This window comes from Haliotis cracherodii, unplaced genomic scaffold (assembly GCF_022045235.1).
Source record: "Haliotis cracherodii isolate W230 unplaced genomic scaffold, xgHalCrac1.p SCAF_31, whole genome shotgun sequence".
NCBI lineage: Eukaryota > Metazoa > Mollusca > Gastropoda > Lepetellida > Haliotidae > Haliotis > Haliotis cracherodii.
Window position 1 is genome coordinate 3,077,587 of NW_027266288.1, and position 27,521 is coordinate 3,105,107.

At 38.8% G+C, this 27,521-nt stretch overlaps 1 protein-coding gene and 3 pseudogenes across 1 annotated transcript; 3 read left to right on the top strand and 1 right to left on the bottom strand.

Annotated features, from left to right (window-relative positions):
* Positions 1 to 6: 6 nt before the first annotated feature.
* LOC139477088 (rho family-interacting cell polarization regulator 1-like) lies at positions 7 to 906 on the top strand (annotated as a pseudogene).
* A 6,812-nt stretch (positions 907 to 7,718) lies between these two features.
* On the top strand, positions 7,719 to 8,861 carry LOC139477089 (uncharacterized; annotated as a pseudogene).
* Position 8,862: 1 nt separating this feature from the next.
* Positions 8,863 to 9,475, top strand: LOC139477090 (uncharacterized; annotated as a pseudogene).
* Positions 9,476 to 17,016: 7,541 nt separating this feature from the next.
* LOC139477091 (putative ankyrin repeat protein RBE_0220) lies at positions 17,017 to 27,477 on the bottom strand. The gene is made up of 3 exons (XM_071259640.1): positions 27,336 to 27,477; positions 18,631 to 18,831; positions 17,017 to 17,336 (listed from the first exon to the last, which is right to left on the bottom strand). Exons 1-3 carry the CDS (start codon positions 27,475 to 27,477, stop codon positions 17,017 to 17,019), a joined length of 663 nt encoding a protein of 220 aa, XP_071115741.1.
* Between the last annotated feature and the right edge of the window lie 44 nt (positions 27,478 to 27,521).

The window sequence follows — 27,521 nt, forward strand, 5'->3', positions numbered from 1 at the left end:
TCCATGATGTGGGATGTTGAAGAGACATCTTTACCTCCGGAAAGTTTGGAACCACCTATGACACCAGTGAATCCCGGTCAATCCGTGATGCAGGATGTTCAAAAAACATCTTCACCTCTGGACAGTTTGAAGACACCAGTGAATCCCGGTCAATCCATGATGTAGGATGTTCAAAAGACAGCTTCACCTCTGGACAGTTTGGAAGCGCCTATGACAACAGTGAATCTTGGTCAATCCATGATGCAGGATGTTCAAGAGACATCTCCACCTCTGGACAGTTTTGAGGCACCCATGTCAACAGTGAATCTCAGTCAATCCATGATGCAGGGTGTTCAAAAGACATCTTCTCCTCTGGACAGTTTGGAGGCATCTATGACAACAGTGAATCCCAGTCAATCCGTGATGCAGGATGTTCAAAAGACATCTTCACCTCTGGACAGTTTGGAAGAACCTGCGTATGACAACAGTGAATCCCGGTCAATCCATGATGCAGGATGTCCAAAAGACATCTTCCCCTATGGACAGTTTGGAAGAACCTACGTATGACAACAGTGAATCCCAGTCAATCTGTGATGCAGGATGTTCAAAAGACATCTTCACCTCTGGACAGTTTGGAGGCATCTATGACAACAGTGAATCCCGGTCAATCCATGATGCAGGATGTCCAAAAGACATCTTCCCCAATGGACAGTTTGGAAGAACCTACGTATGACAACAGTGAATCCCAGTCAATCTGTGATGCAGGATGTTCAAAAGACATCTTTACCTCTGGACAGTTTGGAAGTACCTACAACAACAGTGAATCTTGGTCAATCCATGATGCAGGATGTTCAAGAGATATCTTCAGCTCTGGATGAAGGGGGAGATGGAAAATCACATGTCAATAATGTTTATGTTGTTTTGTGAGTTACCCATGTCTCAGTATTTTTCTACAACAGTGTTTTGAAAGTGTTTTTCGTTGTAAAACCAACATGTTAGACAGGCTGTTTTCATTCAAATTAAAGCTTATTCACTTTATATTATGTGTTTGTGTTTGATAACATCATTTTTTGCGTTGAAAGATGGAATGTTGAAGTCATATCAAATTTCATGTTTCATCCAAAAGTCACCACTGTTATGCTTGTCACAACCATTACAAGTAATGTCAATACTATTATCGGCCTAAATTATAGTAAATATTAATTATCTTCCTTTTGTTTTATGTTTTATCTGTTATTGTCTAATAAATAAGCATGTAATTGTATGTTTTGACAGAAATCCGCCAGAACAAACAATGTTTTAGTACAAGAAGACTTGTGTCATAGCTTAAAATTTTATCAAAATGTAAATGATAAACCAAAACTTACCATGATTTTTTTTATATTTTCTTCAATTTTGTTTCTTTTGAGTTTTCTGTGTATAACTTTTCACAGAAAATGATATTAACACTAAAAAGCCCAGTTCAAATAACAATTTAAAAAAATCCTTCCTTTACAACAAGTAAAAGTAGTGACTTGTAATTTGCATTTTTCGTTTTCAAAAGTCCACAAAAGCAATATTAGGATTCATTAAGGTTGCAAACTCTCTACCTTAACTCGAAAACATGTTGTTTTTGTATTATTGAACCAAAATCAAGGAAAAGAAATATTTGCTTTTTGAAATTCAGAGGCACAAAATATCTCACACATTGTGAAAATGATAAGTTGTCCTTTCTTGCTGGACACCAAGTGGACATTTTCAAGTTGAACGTTTGTTAATACAGTAAAAACACATTTGAACATAGAGATGTAATTATATCAATGATCACCACGTTCAGTGCCATATATCTTTCAGTTTCTGAAGTAGTCCAATTCCAAGATCAAGGCTTTAAACATATTAGATGTAATGGCCATGGCTATAGGTGTTTCTTAAGCACTCATGTCATTGTAATGTCCATTTTAACTGTTCCCATTAACTTTACATGCGGATTTAAAAGTGGATTTGGACTAGAATAAAAGATAAGATGATAGTGAATCTTGTGCTGTCAATGCTTGGCGCTCCACTTTGACTTTACCAGAGGACTAAATATATATATGCCATACCTTCACCTGAGCTGTCATTCCACACTACATGGGAGCTGGTTTGGTCAAGGATTCGCTCATTCACACGTTATTTTATTCGTTTGAGCCCATTGAGTAAGTCTTAATCTTGAGCGGATGAGTAATTTTGTACAAGACATAATGTAATTTGTCCTTAACAAGTTTCATGTAGCTACATATTCTCCAAGGGCATTCATTAGAATTAGTGAACAATTACGTTATAGAGTTAAACTGGATGTGCTTTTTCCAGTGCTGTCTGTGTATCGACAATTAAAATAAGCAAGACTGCAATTATACATACGTTCTTATTTCCACTTTCCTTTCCAACTCAAGATGATGTGAAATCTTGTCTTCCCGGTAAGAATGCAAATATACCACAAATGTCAACACATCCGGTGACTTTCCAAATACATGTATGCAGGACATATCATCATTTGTCCAGCACATCCCTGTGTCAATAATGACCCAATTAACACTTTCTTGACCAATAAATATGTTAGCCCATTTAGCCTGTTTCATCAGGGAATTTCCTTTCAGCCTGAACAGTTCAATGACGCTTTTTGTCCCAGTTTGACTCAGACTGTAGAAATCATGAGCAAATGAAGGGCTCCAAGTCAACGATAGAATATCGTAGGCACGTCGTCGTTGAAATTCTTTTGTGATCCAATTGTCTTTCAAATCTGTAATGTAATATGTTTAATGTTGTCAAAACCTATAGGAACACGCAGTAACACTGTCAAATTGTTTTTCTAACAGGGGTAAGATCAGAGTCAGGTTTAAGCTGGATTAGGTGGGTGGAGGTAAATATGTCGGTGGTCACGTTTGGGGAGGGTGGTCACGATTGTCATCTTGGGTCGCACAATTAGCTATCCAGTGTATCAATCCCTGAGATTTGCCAGGTACTAACGTGACATTCAGGCCGATTAGTTTTCTAGGTCTGCTGGCTTTGTCAGTACCGAACCAGTGCTCGTTGGTAGTCGCCTAAGACCTGATCCACGCCGTGATGAAAATAGAAATTCGAAATACAATAGTTTTCCAAATTTAAAGAGACATTTAATGAAATAATAATTCGAATTCCTGTAAAACACGGTATTTAAGAAGCACACACATATGCTATGTATCCTCCTTTGTAGCTCTGATTATTGGTTGATAATTCAAAGCAAACTAACTGCTACCCATTCTACCATGACGAAATAATAGAGAATATACATATATATTTTCTTATAAAATATAAATGTTTCACACATTTTACTTAAACATGTCCTTACTGCCAAACCAAACGTATTCGATCGATAAAAGCGATTTTTATTCTTAATTTGTGAAATATAGGTGAATTTGCCAGAAATGAGGTTTGGTGATGTAACATGAAATGCACATGCAAACTGTCTGTATGAAACGGCTTAGGCGACTCGTTACGAATACAGTTACAAAAAGCACACATCATTATGCCCCGTTTAACAAGCAAATTAGAGAGAGAGGGCGATGTGAATGTCTCAACAACGCGCCTCCAACGCCAACTTTGCCAGAGGACGCCGCCGGACCATCAGCAATTGAATGCAACGTTTACGACAGTCTGGTCGGACATTGGACAGGCCACGAAGAGGTCAACCACCCGTGACTACATGTATGACAATGACTAAGACCCCCACATCTAGGCAACTCATTTAGGAAACCACAGCGATGTCAAGTGCAGCGACAGCACTTGGACATTGAGTCAGCCTACAGACTGTATACCAACGATTTAGGAAATATGGAATTCGAGCTTGTCGACCATACTGCACATTGCCAACGCATCAAAATCGACATTACCGGTTGATATGGACCCAGCAAGTTCGAGTTTGGCAAGTGTGTGACTGGAGTCGACTGATGTTTTCTGATGAAAGCCGATTTTGTCTGTACAAAAATGATGGTAGGGCTCGTATATGCAGACGACAGGGTGAACGTTTAGCGAAAATATGTGTCCAACATGTTCGAGCATATGGAGGCGGTAGCGTTGTGATCTGGGCTGGCATGTGCGGTGATCTGACAACGATGGTGGTTGTTACTCGGGGAAACCTGACTGCCAAGCAATAAAGGGACGAAGTTGTACAACCACTTGTGCAGCCATTTATTCATCAACAGCCATATGGTGTTCTTTTTCAGCATGTCAATATCATGCCACATACTGCTAGGATTACAACCAACTTTCTGAATATCGTCAACACTCATGTCTTACCCAGGCCTGCACATTCCCCAGACATGAATCCAATTGAAAACATATGGGACCATCTCGACCGAGAAAACTAAGAATGGCCTTAAACACTGTTCAGGAGTTGGAACAATGTCTCATTGACGAATAGCTGGAGTATTGCCTCATGCAGCGTAAAACTACAAACCAACCAACCAAACCAACTTTCCACTCATCATCTTCGGACATTTGTGACATTCAAACTCGTAACATGTTTAAAATAGTTCAGTATTTTCACTTGATTTTCTTGGGGTTTAAGCTGCAACAAATTACCTTCTGCTGTTATGTTGAGTACTTGAGTATTTCGTTGTGTCGACATTCTGCCTTTCCTTTGTAATTTGCCTTGTAGGTCTGAAAAAAAATAATATATATACTGGTAAACGAAACACCGAAGAACAGAACAATATTTGTCATTGTAACATTACATTTCAGTAGAATGTACGTTCTTTCAGATTAAATGGTGTATTTTTATCATAGGCAAACTACATGCAAGGGAATGTACATATGTTGTTTAACTCTGCATTGAGCCATATTCCAGATATATGACGACAGCCTGTGACTGATTAAGACTGGATCAGACAACCAAGTGATTAACACTGTAATTGATTGATTGATTAACGCCAGACTTAGCAATATCCAAGCTATATGATGGCGCTCTGTAAATAATCGAGTCTGGACCAGACAATCCAGTAATTGACATCATGAACATCGATCCACTCAATTGGACCACTCGAAACGCGATGTTGTCTCCCAAAACTAGCATAGGTTACTGCTGACATTTAATTGTAACCCGGAATCCTCACACGGTGACGTGGAAGTAATTGTAAATAAATATACAAAATCAGTACTTTTTCCTATAACAATATATAGTGACGAAGCCGATTCCACGAGCATTAAAAATCTAGTAAAACTGTTCACCTACCATAACACACGGGAGGATAGGGTACAAGTCAAAACTGTCACATTTGAAAATGTTCTCCACATGTGCACAATAAAACATTTTAGAAGCTTTACTGAGAACTTGGAAGTCTAAATAGGGAATTGCATCACACATCATTCATGTCACTGATGCGTCAAATTTGGAAATGTCCCCATTCTACCATACAACTTTTTGGACTCTTTACTGAGGCCTTGAATGTTGTAACCTTAATAAAACAGCAAAGGCCAGAGGTGTGTGACGTTCTCGGTAATCTTCGTAGAAAGAACTTGAACTCCTGAAATGTTGACATGAACGGAAAGCTTTGCATATGGTCTTGGTGAAAGACTTTTAAAATAAACAAATATGTAATCTGTTTGCCAAAGAATCACGTAATTCATTTTTTTGATAGCATATGTTGTTAACTATACGGAAACATATGAGGTTAATACGCTCTAAATATGTGAAGTCATCGATTTATCTGTACCATACTGTTAAAAGGTTAAAAATGCATCTCAAAAACATTAGAAAATGATAACAAATATAACCATTATAGCTGCAATGAGGAGTTGCAATAGATATAGTTTGTGACAGAACTTTTAGTTTGAAAGGAATCAATAGATAAAAGACATTTCACATTTATCACAAGTGTATTCTGGACATTTTATAATTATCAATGGATTGAAACAAATAGAGAGTTTTAAGGGTATATTTCATTAGGAGCTTCCGGATGCGTGTCACAAAATCAATGGAGAGATGAGCAATATGGCACGTATGCTTCTGTATTTTTCCAATTACGACACACATGAGTTCATGGTCAGATCTAACTTTTAACGAATCAAAATGAGGTATTGTGACATGTGACAAGGACAGGCCAGACTCGAACACTATAAAATGATACCTTCAACATTCAGAGAGGAGAGCGCGGTTTGCAATCGATTCCCCCAGTTAGTGACGAGTCTGGCCAGTCTGATCCCGTCCTGTATTGATAGATGGGCTGAGAGTAAATAAAACTATGTGAGTATAAAACTGGTGTTGCGTTTCTTTATTATGCGAGTGTGAATGCTGATAAAGACAACTTGGAGTAAGTGTCGTTAGACCAATCACCCCATGACGGAGCCGAGCCGCGGCGGACAAGGCGAATGGCAATGTCATGGCGTAATTGACCACAAGGACCAGGAACGGCAATACATTTAGTAACTGTATTAGGGTCGCTCTGGACGCCCGAAAGCAGTTACGACATGGTGGAGTATGTGGATTTTCTCTTGAACAAAATGTTTAAGACGATCCCATTCTTTGTTTATCCTATTGTCGTTCCCGGAGCTATGTCCATGTGTCGGAATTCCTTTCTACGGAGGACACCTTTCTCCGCCCCTCATCCCCTCCCCGCTTGCATCCGCTCCGCTCTTACAGAGATTACGGAAGTCCATATGGCAATCTGAGCGAAAAGTATGCTACCTATTGGCGACAGTTATTTTTTTCGCCGTCCGAGATCAATACTTTTCACTGGAGTCAGAATCAGTATCTGCAATCCCTCGGGCCATATCCTCCCTACCCAACTCGGCCGTGTGAACAGACAGGACACGAGTTTCAGCACCAGCAGGACCAACAGCATCTTTCACGACGGCAATCAACTTCTCAACGGACTAACCTCACCAGTGGTGGTAAGTATGTCTTTCTTTTACACTGATAGGTGTCCCGCATGTAATGGAAAATCTCAGAGTGTGTAAAGCTAGGTGTCACTCAGGTCCCCCACCCAGCCATGGATAATTATAATCACAACTCTTCAGGCAACTTTCCCACTGTGCTGAGCAAACCATACTTATTGACTTTTGACCATACGTATTTGACGTCAAGTGACCCACCCGTTTCCAATTCTCCATGTTGCCTCACTGGCAAGTCACTTAAAACAAAATGACAACAGGCATAGGATTCATGTTATTTAGTGAGAAAGTTAGTTTCTACAATTGTGGATTCAGGAGATGCTACTAGATTTTTAAGTCTTGAAGTTTTCAATGTCTCATGTATGTGGAATGACTTCATTTTGCAAAAGTCAGATATGTTACCTCAAATTATTCGTGGTTTTTAAATAGAACTAATTTACCGTCTTTTAGGCTGAGATTTTCTGATACAACAAAACGCTGTCAAAATTATACTTTGACCGTTCAAAATGGTTCAAGAGTTCTTGATTTCTTTATAAATAGTATTTCCTTACCACCTGTTGCTGGTCAACAAACAGTACTGGCCACAGAACAAGAACAAATTACCGTTCTCTAGCTCTCAAATTTTATAATTCCTCCCCAATCAAAAACAATAAGTTACTTCACTTGCGCAGTTCAATATCGATCAGGCAAAATATGTAACACTGTTACTGATAAGAACCGTGCAGACAATCATCTCGCCCAGACGGCTGACGGTATATCAATTGACTGTACCAGATATAGTATCAGAGTTGTATGATGGACAGTGCAGTTCCTTTCTCTCTTAGTGTAATTTTAGTCGATAGCATAAACGCAGTATGACGATTCAAGTGAATTGTAACATATTACTTACAAACTATCTTATTGTAATGATCACAGAGTATTTAAGTTTTTTCCAGGCGATCCGGTTTAAACGGTTTGTCACCACGGAGATGACATTAACCCCCGCGCAGGCACAGATTCGAGGTTACATGATACAAAAGTCATTAAAAAAGAAGTGCTAGCAATAGAAATCTCAATATATATTTTGAATAGCGTTTCAAATTAATTGGTATGCTTCGTTTCCTTTTTAGTTCAGACACTGCAGACTTCGTGTTGGCCCCTCTAATATTGATTTTTGCATGTGTTTTATTTCAGGTTTCGAATTAAATGATGCTATATGCATGGAGCTAGCACATGCTATAGATCGTTATTACATTATTAAGATGATTCAATTGTCACAAGGTTATAGGAAAATACAGTCGTGCAATCATGTTGAGAATGTGAAATGTTATCGTTAAATATGGTGTTTTGAATACTCAGAATACTTGGATTATTTACAGAGATGTGTTGGCGCACATGTTCGTGGGGTTATGGCCGCACATGTATTTCGTGATATATGAGTGATATATGATATTTTATTTGAAGTTAATATTTATGTTTATGCATTTATCTCTTTGAATTTTGAATCCAGAGGCCTCCGACGACCAGTATGGGTCTTATTCATTGTCATCGCGTTGGTTAGCATCCAGAATCGGGTTAATTCTGTGCATACGGAACCACGACTTCCATGGGGAGTTGTCTTCGTACATATGTCACAAATCGACATTTCCCAGAATAAATGGATTCATATCTTTCAATATAAATTGCCTGATTTAGATGGAATGGGCAATAGATCAAAATATCGAGACTTTTGTGCCACATTTACTTTGGCTTGTTATACCGTTTCGGCGGTAGATGGATATATAGAACAGGCCGAACAAGAGTTGTTCGCATACTAGACAAATGTCCATAAATACATTTACATGTTACTTCCCCATATTAACATTTTTCACAAAGATTCCCGCACGAAACGAGCGATACTTCCTTTTATGTGATCAATAAGTCGTTCGCTGTTTGGTACTGCTACAGTCGAGGGTGTTGAACGACTGGCGCAGTATGTTAAACATTTGTCGTTTCATGCTGCTAATACTTCTCGTGCTTTCGGAAGTAAAGAAAGCGTTAAAAATGATTAAAAAACGTCTCAATGCAGAATACCTGTTGTTGCACGTAAGCATCCAGGTTATTATTATCGGGAATGCACTGTTCACTGCTCTTGGAATTCAAATTCAGTTTTAATTTCGCTTATTGCTCCTATCCAGATTCATTCTACTCTCCTTGATGTATATCAAATAAATTATTTTGGCTTACCACTTAATCAATCAAGTACGCATGTCACTCAGGTTATGAATTGACCAGATTATCTTGCTGTTTTGGAATCTAAAGATCAGTTTATTGAAATTTTCAAACATGTTATGGTGAACACGAAAAACACTGTCCAATTTTTCAAAGTTCGAAACCAAAAACATCGCTCACATGCTCACTTGCTTTGTTTACTCAAGACACACAAGAAATAAAATCCTTTTGTGATACAAAATTCCGATTAAATGGGCTACGTTCAATGGCTCTCGAAATTGAACCAGGCACAATTCTTTTAACTGGCATAAAAACCATAAAGCTAACGTGCAAGGGTCGCATTGAATAGCGTCCAGCTTGTCAGATTTGTATATTTAAAATTCCTTGTTACTGTGCGTTGAAACTGGATAAAAAACATTGATAGTTTACAGGCCCTTCTTAAGGATTCCGCTTTTAAGATCCCACATTTATTAATTGTTGATAAAGTTTTCGATGAAATTCCTAGAATTTTAAGTGAGTGAGTGAGTTTGGTTTAACGCCGCTTTTAGCAATATTCCAGCAATATCACGGCGGGGGACACCAGATGTGTGAAGCCCATTGTACCCATGTTGGGAATCGAACCCAGGTCTTCGGCGTGACGAGCGAACGCTTAAACCACTAGGCTACCCGACCGCCCCGAATTTCAAGTTGAATTACGCCTTATTTCTCAACATATGAAAAAGGCACAGGTTATTTCGGATAATTTAACTGATGGTTATTGGATGGATTCCCTTCCACCTTACGCTTTAGATGGGAATGTAACCAACCCATATCACTTAACGGCAAGTATAGCCGCGGGCTTGTCCCTATTTCTCTTAATAATCGTTCTTTTCTTGTGGTTTAAAGTTCGACACTTATTTTTTGCATCGACCTTACTTACAGCAGACTCTCCAACTGACGGTTTGACAAGTTTTACAGTATTTCTGGTATTCATTTTGCTTTTACGAAGAATAAAAAAGTCAATCGACCGGTTACGTCACTGTTTTCATATTTGACAAATTCCTTTGCTTGTCATGAAATTATGGTCTCACAGTTCTATCTTTGTCCCCGAGACCTCACGTTAACGGCCGGAAATCCTTGAACTAATTTTCGTATTCAGCGGGTATTCCTCACTTATTATTTACTGTTTCATTGTCACAATTTGCGAATTCAAACCCCGACACAATCTATATATAAAGTATATTTTGGGAAAAAATTATGTAAGTTCGCTAATGGCGTTTCGTTTAAAACGATTCCTTCCTTCCACGACAGGTGCTTCTATGGTACTTCAGCATTGTGGAGTTGCTTTCCCGTTACCTCTGAGATGATTCACATCGAGGGCAGTTTCCTATGAGTTTTTTTAAAAGCTATGTTGACCTCTCCATTTTTTGCCAGCTGCCTTGAAATAATGATGATGGTTTTCTTTGCCCAAATCGGATATTGTGGCACGTATTACTTCATAATTTAATGTCTTTGTTTTAAAAAAACTTTTAACGACAGGCCACTTGTCACCCTCAGCATCATGGTCGGTAGTGTATACTAGGTATTTAAGGCCCCTACAACCCTACAATCGACCCCACTCTCGTCGCTTCTTTTATTGGTTTCGGTGAGACGTTGGTTTTTTTCACCTTTGTCTATCACATTGTACATTGTGCCCTTGTGCTATTAGGCTCATTCCCTTTTAAAAAAATGTTATTGTTGAGACACAGTTAAGCTCCGTCGTTGAGATTTTTGCTATTCATCCTCTTGCTCCTTTCTCAGTCAGTTAAACTTTTGATCATGGATGCCCTTAACAATAATGCTTATTTCCAATGGTTAGCTTATGATAGGGTCCTGGTAGTTGACCCGACACTGGCGGACACTATACGAGACCATTCGCCTCGTATAGCTGGAGGTCCTCGCACCTGCGCGACCATTATCTGTCTGATATTTTCCCGCGCGCTACCATTTTGGAGGGTGGTTTTGTACTTGGCAGGTTTATTACCCTGCCTAATAGAACTTGGAAAGAAATGGACGATGCGGCGGAGTATTTCCGATGACAATACCTGTTCCTTGCCTGTGCAAGGGCGACATGCCATTCAGGAGACCGATACGGCGTCGCTTTCTCTGCTGGAAGACTGTCTTCGATGCAATCAAATTTCACGATGGTCTTCTAGTGCTCCGTTACTAAACTTACAGCGTTTACCAGAAGAAAGGCGTTCCTCTCCTCCGCTAGTTTACTCACGCCCCCTATCACCAAGCCGCATCGCCTCGCCTAGCAGTGGGTCGTCTTCTTTCGATCCCGACATGCCAGGGTTAGAAATAGCGTGGTCGGATGTTGAGTAAGGTTACTACTTTTCAACTTTATTACCCACGTGGTGAAGATACAGGTGGTAAGATACTAAATCCGTACGTCACACGTGTGTCGTACGAGGTTGACCTTGTTTTATTCGTTTTGATTGGATAACCGTGACCTCAGTCACACCGGGACTACTTTTTTCATTCATTAAAAATCGCGAGACGTCATTCATTTTGCAACTACATGTACAAGGCAGAACTGAAGAACTTGATGAGAACGAGAGATATTTACAAAGACTTTATTAAACCGAAAAGAATAGCCACACGGTTTGCATTCTATATAAGTTATGCATAGAGCTTCTACAGACATATATAATCGAGCTAGATCTATATATCGATTCACAATGTACGTCTGCCGATCGAGCGCGTCCCTGCACCTGACCACTCTCGCAACTTTCAATTTGATTATACCCAATAAAGGATAAGCGTGGTGAAATGAAGTCTGTTTAAACTATCTGGACAGATATCGAGACTTACTTGTGATGATCCGGTTGTGCCATCGGTGTTCCCTTTGAAGTGTATTTTGTTGCGCTGTTTCGGGAGGCGTTGTTCATGAATGAACGTACACGACAGCACGACCAGATCACTTAAAGTTAACAGTTCCGATACAAATCAATCGAAAACTCCGTGGAAGTGTTCCTGACTTCTGATTTTGTGGCCCCAAACATCCCAAATATGAACAATAACATTCCTTATCTTTAGCGTAAAACGCTGTGAGTGGATCGCGGTTGTCTTTTCTTATTCCGGTGGTGACATTGCCCTTCGATTGTTCGAAGCTGTCACTGACATGCAAGCTGACTTGAGTTTGTTGTTTTTCACGTCTTCGGTATATAGGGTGGTATAGTTAACATGGATGTCTTTGGCAAACACTCTGATTTCCCTCTTCCAAAATGGGCACGAACATGATATAAATTCAGCTGATGGATCAAGGAAACCGAACCATTTTGATTGCATAGACGGGACACCGGCAATGCGAGAGACCGACTATCAGTCCGATATTCAAAGCGCGGAGCTTATGTGACTTTTCAAATTTTCATATAGGTGTCCACGGTACTAACATGGCGCTTGAATAACCATAAGTTCTTTCAAAAGGATCTTGAGCTTCGGTGCTGCATTGTTTGCAAACACAACTGCAGGCGTATGTTGTTAATGCGTATGCATAGAAATGTCAACAATGCCCCTATTTGGGCATATATCAATATTCATGCGCAACCAGATTTTGCAACTGGTTTCAGTTTCGTCTGTCAACGAACGAAATTTGTTATGTTTTTACACTTAAATATATATTTAACGTGGGTAATAAATAAAATACCACACTCCTTCTCGTTAGATACCATTTTTAAGAAACTCGTGAACTTTCTATGGTATCTGACCTCGCTTTCGCTCGGTCAGATGCCATAGAAAGTCCACTCGTTTCGTAAAAATGGTATCTATCGAGAATGAGTGTAGTATTCTCTATATACGTTTCTCTTCTTCTGTCCGTCTCACTTTCATCTATTTTTACCTTCCTCTTATAAGTGTAAGACGAGAGTGTTTATAGGAACCATATGGCGACAGTGTTTTAATGTTTTCAAGTAGGGTTGTTAGTGATAAATGAGACTTAGTTAACGTTGGTAACGGCTAAGCATCATAACGACATATAGTCTCCGATTATCTTGCTAGTGCAAGGATATATTTATCTACTACGTTTTCATGGTAATCTAATAATTATTTCATGTAAACGTAATTCTAGGTCTTTGATCGTCTATTATCTGTGTTTCAATGTGTGCTCTCAGTCCATCCCTTGATAATTTTATATGTTGTTCGTTTTGGTGTTAAATAACTACAAAGCATTTGCTGGATGTTGTTGGTTAGAATTTTATGATAGTTTATCCGAATGTAGTGTTCAAGCAGTATATGGGTTTTGCGATTTGTTCGTGCTTATTAATGTCTTTTTAGGATTGTTTTTGTCTACGCAAGTGAACCTGTAATGAAGAATCCAGAAATTCGATTCCTGCTGCTATGATCCTCATATGCAAATATGCATATAGCAGAAGACTACTATTGCTTATATGGTCTTATTTTTCCAAGCAGAAGTCTGAGCAGTTACGACAATATCAATAAGTGATATAACGTCCGATTGAATAACCAGCCAGAACATATCAAGGCGTGGCACGCTGTACCTTTTGTAAAACATTTACGCGAAGCATATGTAGACGAACGTTTTGTGCACAGAAATTCATATTTAGCACGCACCATTCTTAACACTCTTTATTTCACCACCTCGAGACTGCAAACATCTGCAACGTTGCTGACGCTCGGTACAGGAAACCTGTGAAATGACAGAATGGGCTAACGTCTGCTTGGATCAACATTTATATTATATGTGTATCAAGTGTCAGATGCATGTGGAAGGAATGCTCAAAGTGCTGCTGGTCGATGACGATACCAAAATTTGTGTTTGTTTAGTTGTTTAACGCCGCACTAAGCAATATTCCAGCCGTAAGACGGAGGTCTGAAATTAAATCTTAGCCAGACAATCCAGTGACTGACATCATGAGCATCAATCTATTTCTTCATAATAACTCTTCGTATTCCCGATTGGGTACAATGTGTAAAGCCCTTTCCCAGGGTCTACCATCGTAACAGTGCTGGCATGTCACTGAAACAGACATAAAACTGAACATTGAACAAACAAGCATGAGACTGATGCTGAAAAACTGGCACATCTAAGTGACGCATCTCCGCACTGCAATATCAGCACCTAGAGTAGGCCTAATCTTCACAGGTAAAGTAGGGTACCATTGATCATCCCAATCAAGTATATATATCGATGAAAGCGTCTCTCTGGGTTCAGATTACAATACCGTACATGTACTTACTGAACTTGTTTTCTTCCAACAAATCCAGTCTTCATCACTCTGTGAATCCTTTGGTTTACCATCTGGCACATTCTTTGATATACTGCCTAGCCTGCAAGTCAGCGTCTTTGAGTTAAATCTCACATGACTACAACTAGCAAGCTGCAGGCATTTAGTGAGACACTGCAAACGTCCGTATGGCTCGAATTCATCAAGAGTGGTATCCTTTATCTCCTCTATCATGTACACTGAGACCCACGGCATGCTAAAACAAAACCAAAACACTCGAGGTGTCATTGTTGAACAAGGTGTAAGCAGCTTGAAATCTTTGATACCAACATTGCAGGGAATATAAAATGCTATTCCTGTGTAATCGTCTCAAGGCTACTGCTCCGTCTGTAGCATGTACAATGACGTGGCACGGGTTTATCTTCTTTATAGTCCGCGCAGCCAATTACAATACCAGGGGCGGCAAGTTTGCAGGTCGGCCAGTTATGTGAACAACTACATTCCATGTGTCGCTCTTAACAGTTAACTCACCATTCTCGTTAAAACATCATCATCATTATTTCTACTGACGAATGCACGATAGCGTGGACTTTATGTGCACTGCTCCACACTCCTCAACAGTTTCCTGTTCAGTTGAAATGGATTCTTCCACTGATCGCACCAGCGATGTTTGACGCTTATACAGAGATTTATGGAGAAGTAGGCATCAATATTTCATACTGATTCCAACATTAAATTGAGAGTTATTGTGTTCCAGGCTTTCTATATATTGTTTTCTAATAAGAGATTAGATTGCATTCTCCACTCACTCTGACAGTGATCGATGACTATGACGTCTTTAGCACATATCGTTTACCTGAATAGTTAATATAATGATTAATCTCATCACCAAAACTAAACTTGACAGACTATTTTCACTAAATTAGCTATTTAAATGACGTGTGCATGTATTAAAATACATTAGATGGTTAAACCGAAGTATTAATGCCATAAAGTCTTCATGAACTTACACATATATGGATATATTAATATGTGAAATATCATTTATGTTCGTCCCGTGTTATTAAACATGATAAACCATATACTAATACAATACTAAAATTTAGGCGAATGACAAACCTGTCAACGATGGACAGTATGATAACTAGACTATCACAGTTTAGAAGAAATACTAGTGGAGAAGAATTGAAAAAATAACATTGATTCAACAATACATTATAAATAAACGGGCTATAGATTGCCAGCAACCAAAGTTAGGCCACCTTACTAGGGACCATGGGGACTTACGGTACTTCTGCTACGGAGATAGGTTTAACATGTAAAACGAAACATTAATAATAGAGACATGGTGACATGTGTCAGTGAACATTTAAGTCTCAACAATACCAATACATACTCTTCCTCGGTGTATTAATACGTTCCAATCGATAGAAGCAGCAGTTCTAGTGGATGTGCAGCTTTGAGGTTTGGAACTACAATGTTTTTCTTAAGAATGCATTCCAACATTTGTCCCTGTATATTTCATCATATACGTCGTTTGTATCGCGAAATAGTGTCACGGTATATGAAGGTACAATGAAAGTGGCTGGGAGAACGGCACATATATTTTGCTCAATATCTAGTGTTTGTGGCACATACAAATTGACAGGAGAGTGGCGCAACCGTAGCGCGATTGTAACGCCCATCTGACGCGATTATGGTTCCGATTTGGGCAATCAACAGTTTAAAAAAAGTACTCATCCCTTATAGCAGATCTGTATCAAGTTGTTGATGGACCTGTTACATAACCTGCGTCTCTTCGGAGTCGGCCTGCAAGCAGATCTTTATCAAGCTATTGGGTTCTGAGGGCCTGCTCTCACCTGTGTCCGCATGGAGTCGGTATGCAAGCAGATCTGTGTTAAGCTATTGGGTAATGAGGGCCTACTCTCACCTGTGACCGCACGGAGTCGGTATGCAAGCAGATCTGTATCAAGCTATCGGGTACTGAGGGCCTACGCCCACCTAGGTCTCATCGGAGTCAGTATGTAAGGAGATCTGTGTGAAGCTGTTTGGTTCTGAGGGCCTACGCTCACCTGGGTCTCCTTGGAGTCGGTATGCAAGCAGATCTGTATCAAGCTAATAAGTTCTGAGGGCCTACGCTCACCTGTGTCCCAACGAAGTCGGCCTGCAAGCAGATCTGTATAAAGCTATTGGGTACTGAGGGCCTACACTCACCTGGGTCCGCACCGAGTCGGTATGCAAGCAGATCTGTTTCAAGCTGTAGGGGACTAGGGACTACGCTCACCTGTGTCCCCACGGAGTTAATCCATAGCCAATCTGTGTCAACGTATTGTGTACTTTTACGAAAGCCTCTCACTGCTACGACCTCTCAAACCACGTTAGCCGTACAATGCATCGTTTTGTTGATTATCATGTTACAAATAGCCATTCTTTTTTTATACATCTGTAACCAGTACTCGATACTTCTTTGCATTTTACTGTAATCATCTGGATTCTCCTGCATCATCTGAATAGTATATAAAATGAAAATGATCATTCTATCTTTTTCAGTGCCGCTGGAAAAAATGAATCATACTATATAATTATTTAACATATCACAGGGAAGATTAATGATCCTTATTTCTGCGCTATCACCTTGCTTGAGACACTTATTGAGAGAGTAGTTTTGGAACAGATACTTTTCCTAGCTATCATAGTTGTAGTGTCCCTTCTTGGTGGTTTTATCTACCATGCCTTGTGATAGCACATATTTCACAAATTACTCATTTACTTCTTGACAGGCCAAATTAAGGATGCTGTCACGATTAATATTTAATCTTGATGTATTAGCTCCTTTCTCTATCAGCAGGTCAAACACTTCTATTGATCCCACTTCTGCTGCAAACAACAGAGGTGTCATCCCATTACCTGTATTACTGTTTATGTCCACACTGTTTTGTGCGAGGGCATCCTTCACTTTCTCCACATTATATCCTTGACAGGAAAGATGAAGGATGTTCTCACTCTTATCATTTACACTTGATGTATCAGCTCTGCGCTGTATCAGTATGTCAAACACTTCACTTGATTCTCCTTTCACTGCAAACAACACTGGTGTCATCCCATGATGTGTATTACTGTTTATGTCGACATGTAAGGACAAACTTCACTATTTCAATATCTCCTCCACGAAAGGCTAAATGAAGGATGTTGCTACCAGCTTTATCTACCACAGATAGATAGGCTTTTTTTTTGCCCCAAATCGCTGCATTCAACACTGGCGTCATCCCTTCAAACTGTTTAAGTCAACAATGTTTTGTGTGAGAACATATTTTAGAATCCCCACGTTTCCTCCTGAACTTGAAAGATGAAGCATAGTTTCATTGTTATCATCTACCTTGTCATATCAGGTCCTTTAGTTACAAGTAATTTAAATACTTTGCTATACCCCAAGGATGCAACCAGCATCAATGGTATGGCCTGATCCCCCAAACTAAATGTTGATGTCCGCAATGGTTAGATTGTCCCCTAACAACGCTGCTAGCAAGACTGGTGTTTTACCATCATTCGCTTTACTGTTTATGTCCACAACGTTTTGTGTGAGGACATAATTCACTGTATCTACATTTCCTCCTCTGTAGTCCCAATCAAGGATAGTTTCTGCTTTTGATCAACTGCTGATGGATCAGCTCCTCTCTTTATTAGTAAGTCAATCATGTCTGTTTCCTCAACGTGCTGCCAGCTACACTGGCGTAATCTCTTTGTGCTCCTTTCTATTTATGTCCAAAATGTTTTGTTTGAGGACACACTTCACTATATGTACGTTTCCTCCTCGACAGGAAAGTTGAAGGATATTATCACCGTCCATATCTACTTTTGATATACTGGCTCCTACTTCTATAAGAAAAGAAAAGACTTCCATCTTTCCAGACTCTACTGCAAACATCACCGGCGTTTCCTCGAAATATCCGCTTCTTTCAATGTCATTGATGTTCTGTGAGTGGATATATTTCACTATCTCCACGTTTCCCTCTTTACAGGCCACATGTAAGATATTGTTTTCATCATCATCCAATAGACCATGTAGGTAGCAGAAGTACCGTAAGTCCCCATGGTCCCTAGTATGGTGGCCGAACTTTGGTTGCTGGCGATCTACAGCCCGTTTTTATAATGTGTCGTCTGATATAATTTGATCTTTTTATTGCTCTAAAAATAGTTTTTAAATTATAATCTGTGATATATTGCTAATTGTTTTACTGTTTTACAGGTTTTTATATATAATATAAATGTTTAACTTGTTCAAGTCACGATATGGCTGAAATAGTGCCGATGTGACTTTAAATATTAACTAACTCACTCACTCACTCATCATCCAATAGACACAGATCAGCACCTTTCTTCACAAGTAATTCAAGTATTTCCCTGTGTCCTTTCTCTGCAGCTATCATCGCCGGTGTACCATTCTTCCCTCTTGTATTGATGCCCACAGTATCTTGAGACAAAATCACCTTGACTTGAGGCAGGTCTCCAATTGTGCAGGCATCAATGAGATTGGTGTTGTCAATGGTCTGGTTTTGGTCTTGGTTATCTCCACCTGAAGGCCAACATGCAGACATGACACAATGTTCAGTTTTAGACGTTTACATGTTTCTAATGAACTTTTAACAATATATGTCAGTAAGTACCTTTGACACAGGCAGCCTTTCCAACACGAGTCTCCAGGCACCTGCTCCCTTGGCAAGTGCTAATTGCACAGACGGCAGCTCGGACCTAAAGACAGACACTAAGGGCTCATTAGCTCACTTTCACTTAATTTCGTAATTTTTTTCATCATCATTTGACATAGAGTCAGCAAATGAACTGGGCTTAACACTGCTTAGAACAGTATTTCAGTCATATGACGTCGTATCGAACAAGGAAAGATGCAGTCTTTTTAGGTTTAGGACTCGTGAAACCCATTAGTAGTGAAGAACTTGTTGGTGTTGGTCAAGTACTTGTATATTTTGGAAGTCAAGTATTTCCTTGTTTCGTCCAAGTGACATTAGTCTATAAGGCTAACTAGGCGTATTCGTCTAACTTTAGTGTCCCAGAGACCCATTTTGGGGAAAGGCCTTCAGTGCCCATTTCTCCTCATCTAGCTAAGTCGGTTGTCTGTGCACCTTGTCGATTGTCTTGTCAGAGTGTGGTTTTAGTCATCTTTGTAATAGCTGGTATAAAATTGTTTAGTTGACGAGCTTGTACATTCGTTGTCTGTATATTCATTCATCTGTGATCGATGTATGTGACAAATAGGACCGACTCTTTAGATAATGATAATAAAAATAAAAATAATAATAATAATAATAATAATAATAATAATAATAATAATAATAATAATAAAAGAAGAAAAAGAAGAAATGAGTGTCAACCAAGCAAAGTGCCATATCACGACGATCCGTATTTACGGAGAGGCTATCTGAACGACCACAGCATCGAGTTTATGTGCAGTGTGTTGAGAAGATCAACAATACTGCAGAGTCTTTCGCTGTGAAAGAACTTGTTTTACTGGCCTGAAAAGTGACACAGATGGTTTTCTGTTTGTTGCTCAGGACCAGTCACTTCCCACTCGAAACCGTCAATGTTTGATTTTGCAGCAACACATTGTCACTGGATGCCCAGCTTTGACACAAACACAGTATCTTAAACGACATGATGGTATAACTCAATCTTTTTATTACCGTCTTCGCCATGCTTGTAGTTTTGACACCTAGGTCCATCCTCCATGGACTAAGAAATATAACTTCTTCATAACTTTTGATGTAGTAACTGTATTGTTTTACAAATTGGTAAAGCTAATTATTAACTTAGATTGTTAATTGCTGTACCCTCGAGGGGATTTGGAGTAGCGTAAAACTATTGTCCCCCTTGAGAGGGTATGTAAGTCCCATATCATTCGAAGTATTTTTCTGCATGCAAGGCTTTTAAACGTAGAATATTCGTCATTTTAATCTTTGGCTTAATTGGTACACTGTCGCCAGTGACTGAAGGGATGATATAAATCCTGCCGGGGTCCATGCAGGAAGCAAAGGCACTGTAAGTCCCCATGGTTCCTAGTCTGGTGATCTCCCTTTAGTTACTGACGATCACTAATATTGTGTTGTTCACTAATTCTTCTGACTATTATATATTCTCAACTAATTTTAATAGACTCTGTGATATTCTTGTTATTGTACTGTCCATCGTTGACAGCTTTTTATTTTGTATAAATATATGTATTATTAATGTACTTCTCGTCACGATATGGCTGAAATACTGCCGATGTGACGTTAAATCTTAACTCATTCACTTACTTAATGTGGTTTCTTTAGTTCTTTGGTTGGAACCCAGATGAACAATGATTACCACCCCAGGTTTGATAGCTCTCTCACCTCACAAATTCAGCTCCTATGTCATAAATGGTACTCAAATGAATTACTGATGTCAAAATGTGGTGACGATAATTCTAAGTAGGTAAGGTGACGTACATTCCAGCCAAGACGAAGTTATGGTACTGTGAATATACTGGAATATACTGAAAGATGTAACTGTGTCTGAGTCTTATGTCTGAGACATTTAAACAGGTTTTAGAAAGTGAGTTAAATACGCTTGATCTGGAGGAGTGTGATAACGTCTCATCAAATAAGTACATCGCTTGTGGCCCATACTCTTATTGACAGTATAAAACTGTGGTATGATACCGAGTGTAAATAACAATACATTCTCAAAGAATATTGCACAGTTTAATAAAGACTGCAGTAAGTTGAAAAGAGACAAATATAAATCAGTAAAATCACATGTGACTTTGGACATTTGAGACAGTTTAATAAGTTCTGATATAAATTCAGAGGGATGTGTCGTCATCGTAAAGATATCACAAATTATATTTTATTACCCTGTAATAGTTCGAATACAAAGGCATTTTGGACTTGTGATCCTAAACTTAGAAAAGGTTCTGGACACGAAATGTTCGACTATAACAGTGATGCTCTGTTTGTGGGAAGATATTCACAGCCGTGACTTTGTTAAATGGTTTTGTTGAGCTTATGAAAACGTATCCTGAGTGCCCAAGTGATTTCCGTAAAGGGTATTCTACCATAGACTATATGTTTACTTCACAAAGCATCGTACACAAGTGCTTATCTAAATGCAAGTGTTGTTCTGTAAGGCTTTTAAAAGATTAGGTTAACAGGGACCTTGTATATTTTGTTTTGTGATCTGGTAACATTCATAAGGAAGAAAATTTATGGATTTTAGCTTCTTTATTATGAGGAACATCTGTCAACAAACTAGACCTGAAATTCGCTATTTCGGAACACATCCTCAAGTGATGGTTTTTACATTTCCAAATGCTAATCACCTATCGGCGCCAATTATGTGGTGGCTTCCCTTGTTACGCTTCAACCTTTTGTTACCTTATTACCTTTGTTGTACATAGATATGCTATCTGCCTCATTGTATTCATTCACCTCATGAAGCAGTAAGCATGTACTACGAAACGTTGTTCTCCTCATAATAAAGAAGTTGACATTCATAAATTCCCTTCTGGCTCGTCTGCAGCCTAAAAAGCGGCTGCTCAGTCATGCTCAGTCACATCCGTGTTGATGCGTTTGTAAATACAATATAGCAACAAAATATAGATGGAAACGGTGAGACGCTTATGATACAACTCAGAAGCATGGTCTGTAAATAATTCACTCTGGCAGTCACAATCCAGTGATTATTATCATGAGCATCGATCCTCGCAACTTGGATCGATGACATGCATCGACCAAGTCAGAGAGCCTGACCACCCGATACCGCTGGTCACCTCTTACGAGAAGCGTGGATCGATGTTCATGATGTCAATCACTGTATTGTCTGGTACAGATTATTAACAGACCGCCGTCATATAGTTGGAATATTGCTTAGCGCGGCGTTAAACAACAAACAAAAAGCAAAAGTAAATATATAAAACTAAGAACTCACATATAACGTTATAATCATATTTTAAGCCAGCAAATGGTTGTAGGCATTGTGAACATAACTTTTGAACATGACAGCTACAGAGAAGTATTTGGTCTTCTCGATAATCATTCCTAAAAAATATGCTTGACGACGATTCATAGCACTGTGTAACACGAGTTCATTGTATATGGTCAAGTAATCTAATTGATGTATTGTAAAAAATGTATTTGCTATTGTAAAATCTTGGCATCAACTCTGGAGGAAATAAAGAAATTCATTCAGTCATTTATTCGTTGGCATATGGACACTCAGAATACCAAGCAACCATTTAAGAGGTTAGGGTCTTGACTACACAATTTCCATCAGCTTGCTAACCTATATATGATAGATATCCAGGTCCAGTTCAATAAGGTACAGTTGGGGACCACGATGACCAGCACCAGCGCCGTCCCAGATGAGAATGATAATGATATCTCTCACACCTGACCTTTATGTAGAATCTTTAGTGACAGCATTTTAGGCTGGAACCCATCTTAACCATGATTACCACCCCAGGTGATATAGCTCTCCTTTCACATTTAGCTGGTGTGTTATCACACTATGTAAATGAATTAATGATGTAATAATTTTAAGTATACAAGCGTGTGTGGCCACATTCAGATGATGTACACAATATGTAGCCAGTAACAACCCATGTCTCTCCTCAAGCCACAATATATCTACGGAAAGGTTTTTGTCGCCTTTATTATTTTTGCCAGTGTTTGTGATAAACTAAAGGATTGATAAAAAATGTTATTGATTTAATCTGTATGAAAATATGATTTATAGCTGTACCATTGCCATTGTCTTCAGCAACCCATGCTTGCCGTAAGAGGTGACGATGCTTGTCGTAAGAGGCGACTAACGGGATCGGGTGGTCAGGCTCGTTGATTTGGTTGATGCATGTCATTGTATGCCGATTGCGTCGATCGAAGGTCATGGTGTCAATCACTGGACTGTCTGGTCCAGACTCGATTATTTACGATTATGTCACAACAGACATATGTGAACATATCTCCTTGTCAAATTTATAGGAATAATCCTCTTTGGGGTAGTGTTCACACAAGCTCTAAGGGTAAGATTATTGAAGAGTTCATTTCCAACAACGATTTGTGTATCTCCAATGATAGTTCTAACACTAAAATACATCCTGGAAAAGGAACATGCTCCTCTTTAGATCTAACACTGACAGACACAGACTTACTTAATGAATGTGAATGGTCGGTCCATGAAGATCTTTGTGGAAGTGGTCATTTTCCAACTACATTAAAACATATTACCCCCTGTGATATCCCTCCTTCCACAAGATGGAACTTTACTCAGGCCAACTGGCACTTATTTGAAATACTTGCGTCTGAAAATATTCCTGATCCTATACAATCTTTTTCTGATGAAGTTCACAAAAATTGCGGATGAATGTATTCCAAAGTCCTCTGCAAATTCACACATCCAAAAGCCGTAGTAACGAAAACTGCAAACAAGCTAGGAAGTCAAGGAAAAATGCAGAACAATATATCCGTCGCAATCCTATGGTACATAATTTGAATAAATTAAGATTTTAAATGCTAAAGAAGGCGCACGTTTAAACAAAATATACGCCAATCGTGGCAAAACTATGTCTGAAAATTAAATGCACGAACTCCAATATCCAAGGTTTGGAACATGATTCAGAAAATAAAATAAAAATTCTCCAAATCCAGCATTCACCATCTTAAAAATGGGGATGAACTATTAACACATACTAAAGATATTGTAAATAAACATGGTGAAACACTCGCTGCACATTTTACCCATCGAACTATGTCCATAAATTTCAAAAACAGCAAGAAAAGAAAACTCTTAATTTTCAGTCAGATAATGGAGAAGATTACAATGAATTGCTTTCCATACATTAACTCCATACTGCCCTTGGGCCAGCTTATGATACTGCTTCAGGTGGTGATTACATCCACCATCACCTCCTGAAACACCTGCCAGGACCATGTTTGGAAACCCTACTTCTGATTTTTGTTGAGATAAGGACATCCAGCAAAATCTTCGTGGCGTGATGCCACAGTTGTTCCAATACCGAAACCTGGATGGGATCATACTGATCCCTCAAATTATCGACCTTTACCAGTTGCGTTTGCAAAACCGTGGAATGCATGATCAATAATTGATTTATATGGTGCGTGGGAATCTAATAATTTAATAACAAATATAAGACGTGTTTTCCGTGAAAACAGGAGTACCACTGATCATCTAGTTCGTTGAGAATAATTTGTAAAAACATTCATTAACAAACAATATGATGTGTCTATCTTTTTCGATCTCGAAAAAGTATAGGACATAACGTGGAAATATCCTGTCTAAGATTTTAAACGATTCCATTGATTGATCTCTGTTCATGGATGATTTTAACATTTCCTGTCGTGGTATCAGTAAGAATATAATCAATTAAGAAGATCATACAATACTTACAAGTCTTTCTTAACCGATGGCTCCAAGGATGGTGACGCAGTTGCTTGCCCTACAGTCATTGGATCCAGAACCATATCATCCAGATTACCGAATAAAAGTTCAACTTTTACAGCAGACTCACAGGCAATACTAATAACTCTCAATTATATCAAGACTATTTCATATGAACATCCACTTTTACACGAAATTATCGAATTATATAACGATCTTGCTTCTGGTCAATATGAGATCGTCTTTTGTTGGTTACCAAGCCATATTGGTATCATTGGTAACACAATTGCCGATGCTGCTGGAAAAGTAGCACTCAACAAATCTGTGACAGCACTTCTTATCCCATACAAGACCTCGTAGACCTCGTAATACCCATGATGTATTTGCCTGAGGGGAGAGTGAGTGAGTTAAGATTTAACGTCACATCGGCAATATTTCAGCCATATCGAAGTTATTATATATTATCAATTGATTAAAACCTGTCATCAATGGACAGTAAAATAACTACAATATCAGAGATAAATCGTTCCCCAGCAGGATTTACACCATCCCCCTGAGGGGAGAGAGAGATGGTACATGTGAGCCACTTCTTTACGTTGAGATCGACAGGCGCACAGCCCAAATGACATATTGTATAACGCACCTGATATAATGTACCATGTACGCGATATACTGTATAGTGAATGTAATACTATGTTTAGAAATGACAATGTGCAGTAGCATATTATGCAGTAATTCACTGAGTGGTAGTCTCTATAAGCAAAATATGTCACTTGATGGGTCCTAAAATATTTGAAAAGTGAGACACTGAATCCCTTGCTTTGATGTGTTATTGGGGCGGTCGGGTAACCTAGTGGTTAAAGCTTTCGCTCGTCACGCCGAAGACCCGGGCTCGATTGCCGACATGGGTACAATGTGTGAAGCCCATTTCTGGTGTCCTCCAACGTGATAATACTGGAATGTTGTTGAAAGCGGCGTAAAACCATACCCACTCACTCGATGTGTTATTTTATTAATTTGTTGATATCATGTTTGTTTTGTTTTGTTTTTAATTTTTTCAATCATTTTACATTTATTTGATAAAATGTGACATTCCAGTACGTAGTTGATGAATCATCTAAATAGATGATGGCAAGTTGACCAAAATTCATAGAATAGGCCAATGTCACATTCAATAATCACTGAACATTTAGTAAGGTTGTAGTAGTTTCTTATTTGGTTCTGAAAGATTTGAAATGACGGAAGACTCTGATTTAACTTACTTTTAAATATAAGGTCTTTTGTTATCAAAAAGGTGATATTTAGAGGGTCGTTGTGCTTTTCTGGAAAACCAATCATCATTTTTCTTTGGAATTTCGATTTGGATGTTAGCCTTTTGAAGTAGCCAAACTTCAGGACCAAAAAAGGTGGATTGGTGTCTCGATATCAACTGAACAACAACTGCAATTTCGACTTTCAACGTAATCTAAATTACACAAGAAAACGTTAGTCGGAAGTATATGATGAAGTATTTTGTATTGGAGCCATTGCAGTTTAGTGTCTCTCGTACATCGAAAAGGCATTCTATTGTATTGGGACCAGTTATCAATTGAGTCATCCTCTAGAGTATTCTTTTCCCATTTCGTACAGTGTAATTTTTTGTAGTGATATCTGAAATTGGTAAGTTGTAGAAGCATTTCGATCCATTTGCAAATTTAAGAACATTTTCGATACTTGGGGGTATAATTGGATTTTGCAACTTGTTCAGTTCTTCTAGTTCAACATTACTTGTCTCGAAAGATTTTGAAAAGTTGTTAAATGACAGAAATTTTCCATCTTTGTCAAGGAGGTCATTTATGAAACGTACCCCCTTTTGATTCAAGGTGCTATAAAAGACGGGCTTACGCCCAATACATATATTTCTGTTAAACCTATTATTATCGGCCAGTAAATGATTTGCGTTATGTTCCAGTTGAGCGTTTAAATTCCACCAGGCAGTCAAAATATATTTGTAGTAATTGTTAGGGGTAAGTGGTAGTAGTTTATTTCTTAAGTAGTTACAGTTATGTTCTAGTATATTGCCTGCACCTACCGGTAACTTGGGAAGATTAAGATTAAATAGATAACTCCACTTGGATTTCCAAATAAGAAAGCGTCTTATCAATGATATTATTTTTAGCCTGGATTGTTGCTTTAATGTTAGGGACATTGAACCCTCCATCCTTTTTTTTCACAAATGATTTGGTTTCTCATTATTTTGTTAGGCTTATTCTTCCAGATAAACTTAAAACAATTTGTTTGAAACGCATTTACAACATCAAGGTTTGGATTTGGTAGTGAACTGAATAAGTGATGTAGCTTAGGAATAATTAACGATCTTAAAATCGTGTTTCTGCCAAGGGGTGTTGATATTTGTTGATATCATAATATGTATCGTGAAAATGAGCCCGCTACAGTCATTCCACCATATCAATTAGAATCTAAGCAAACATGTGCGCGCCGTTGTCATCAGGAAATTATTGTCATAGACCAGAATGCATGTGTTCCCCCACACAGGGGCAAACCATCCCCTCCATTTGTGCTGTACTTCCGTGATAACTTGTTCCTCATCATTGTAATACCTTACGAAATACAACTTTCGAAGGGACATGGCAAAGAGAAATGTACCATCACTATTCCATTTCATGTACTCAGGTTTCTCCAGTCCTTGTACAGCCTTCTTCTCACCGATTGTAACTTTACCTTCAACATCTTGAAGGAGGAACTTATATGTCACTGAGCTGACGGTAAAACGGACAAATATAGCCATTCTGACGTCCCCAATGCAGGCAAAAAAACATGTAGAAGTCGAGC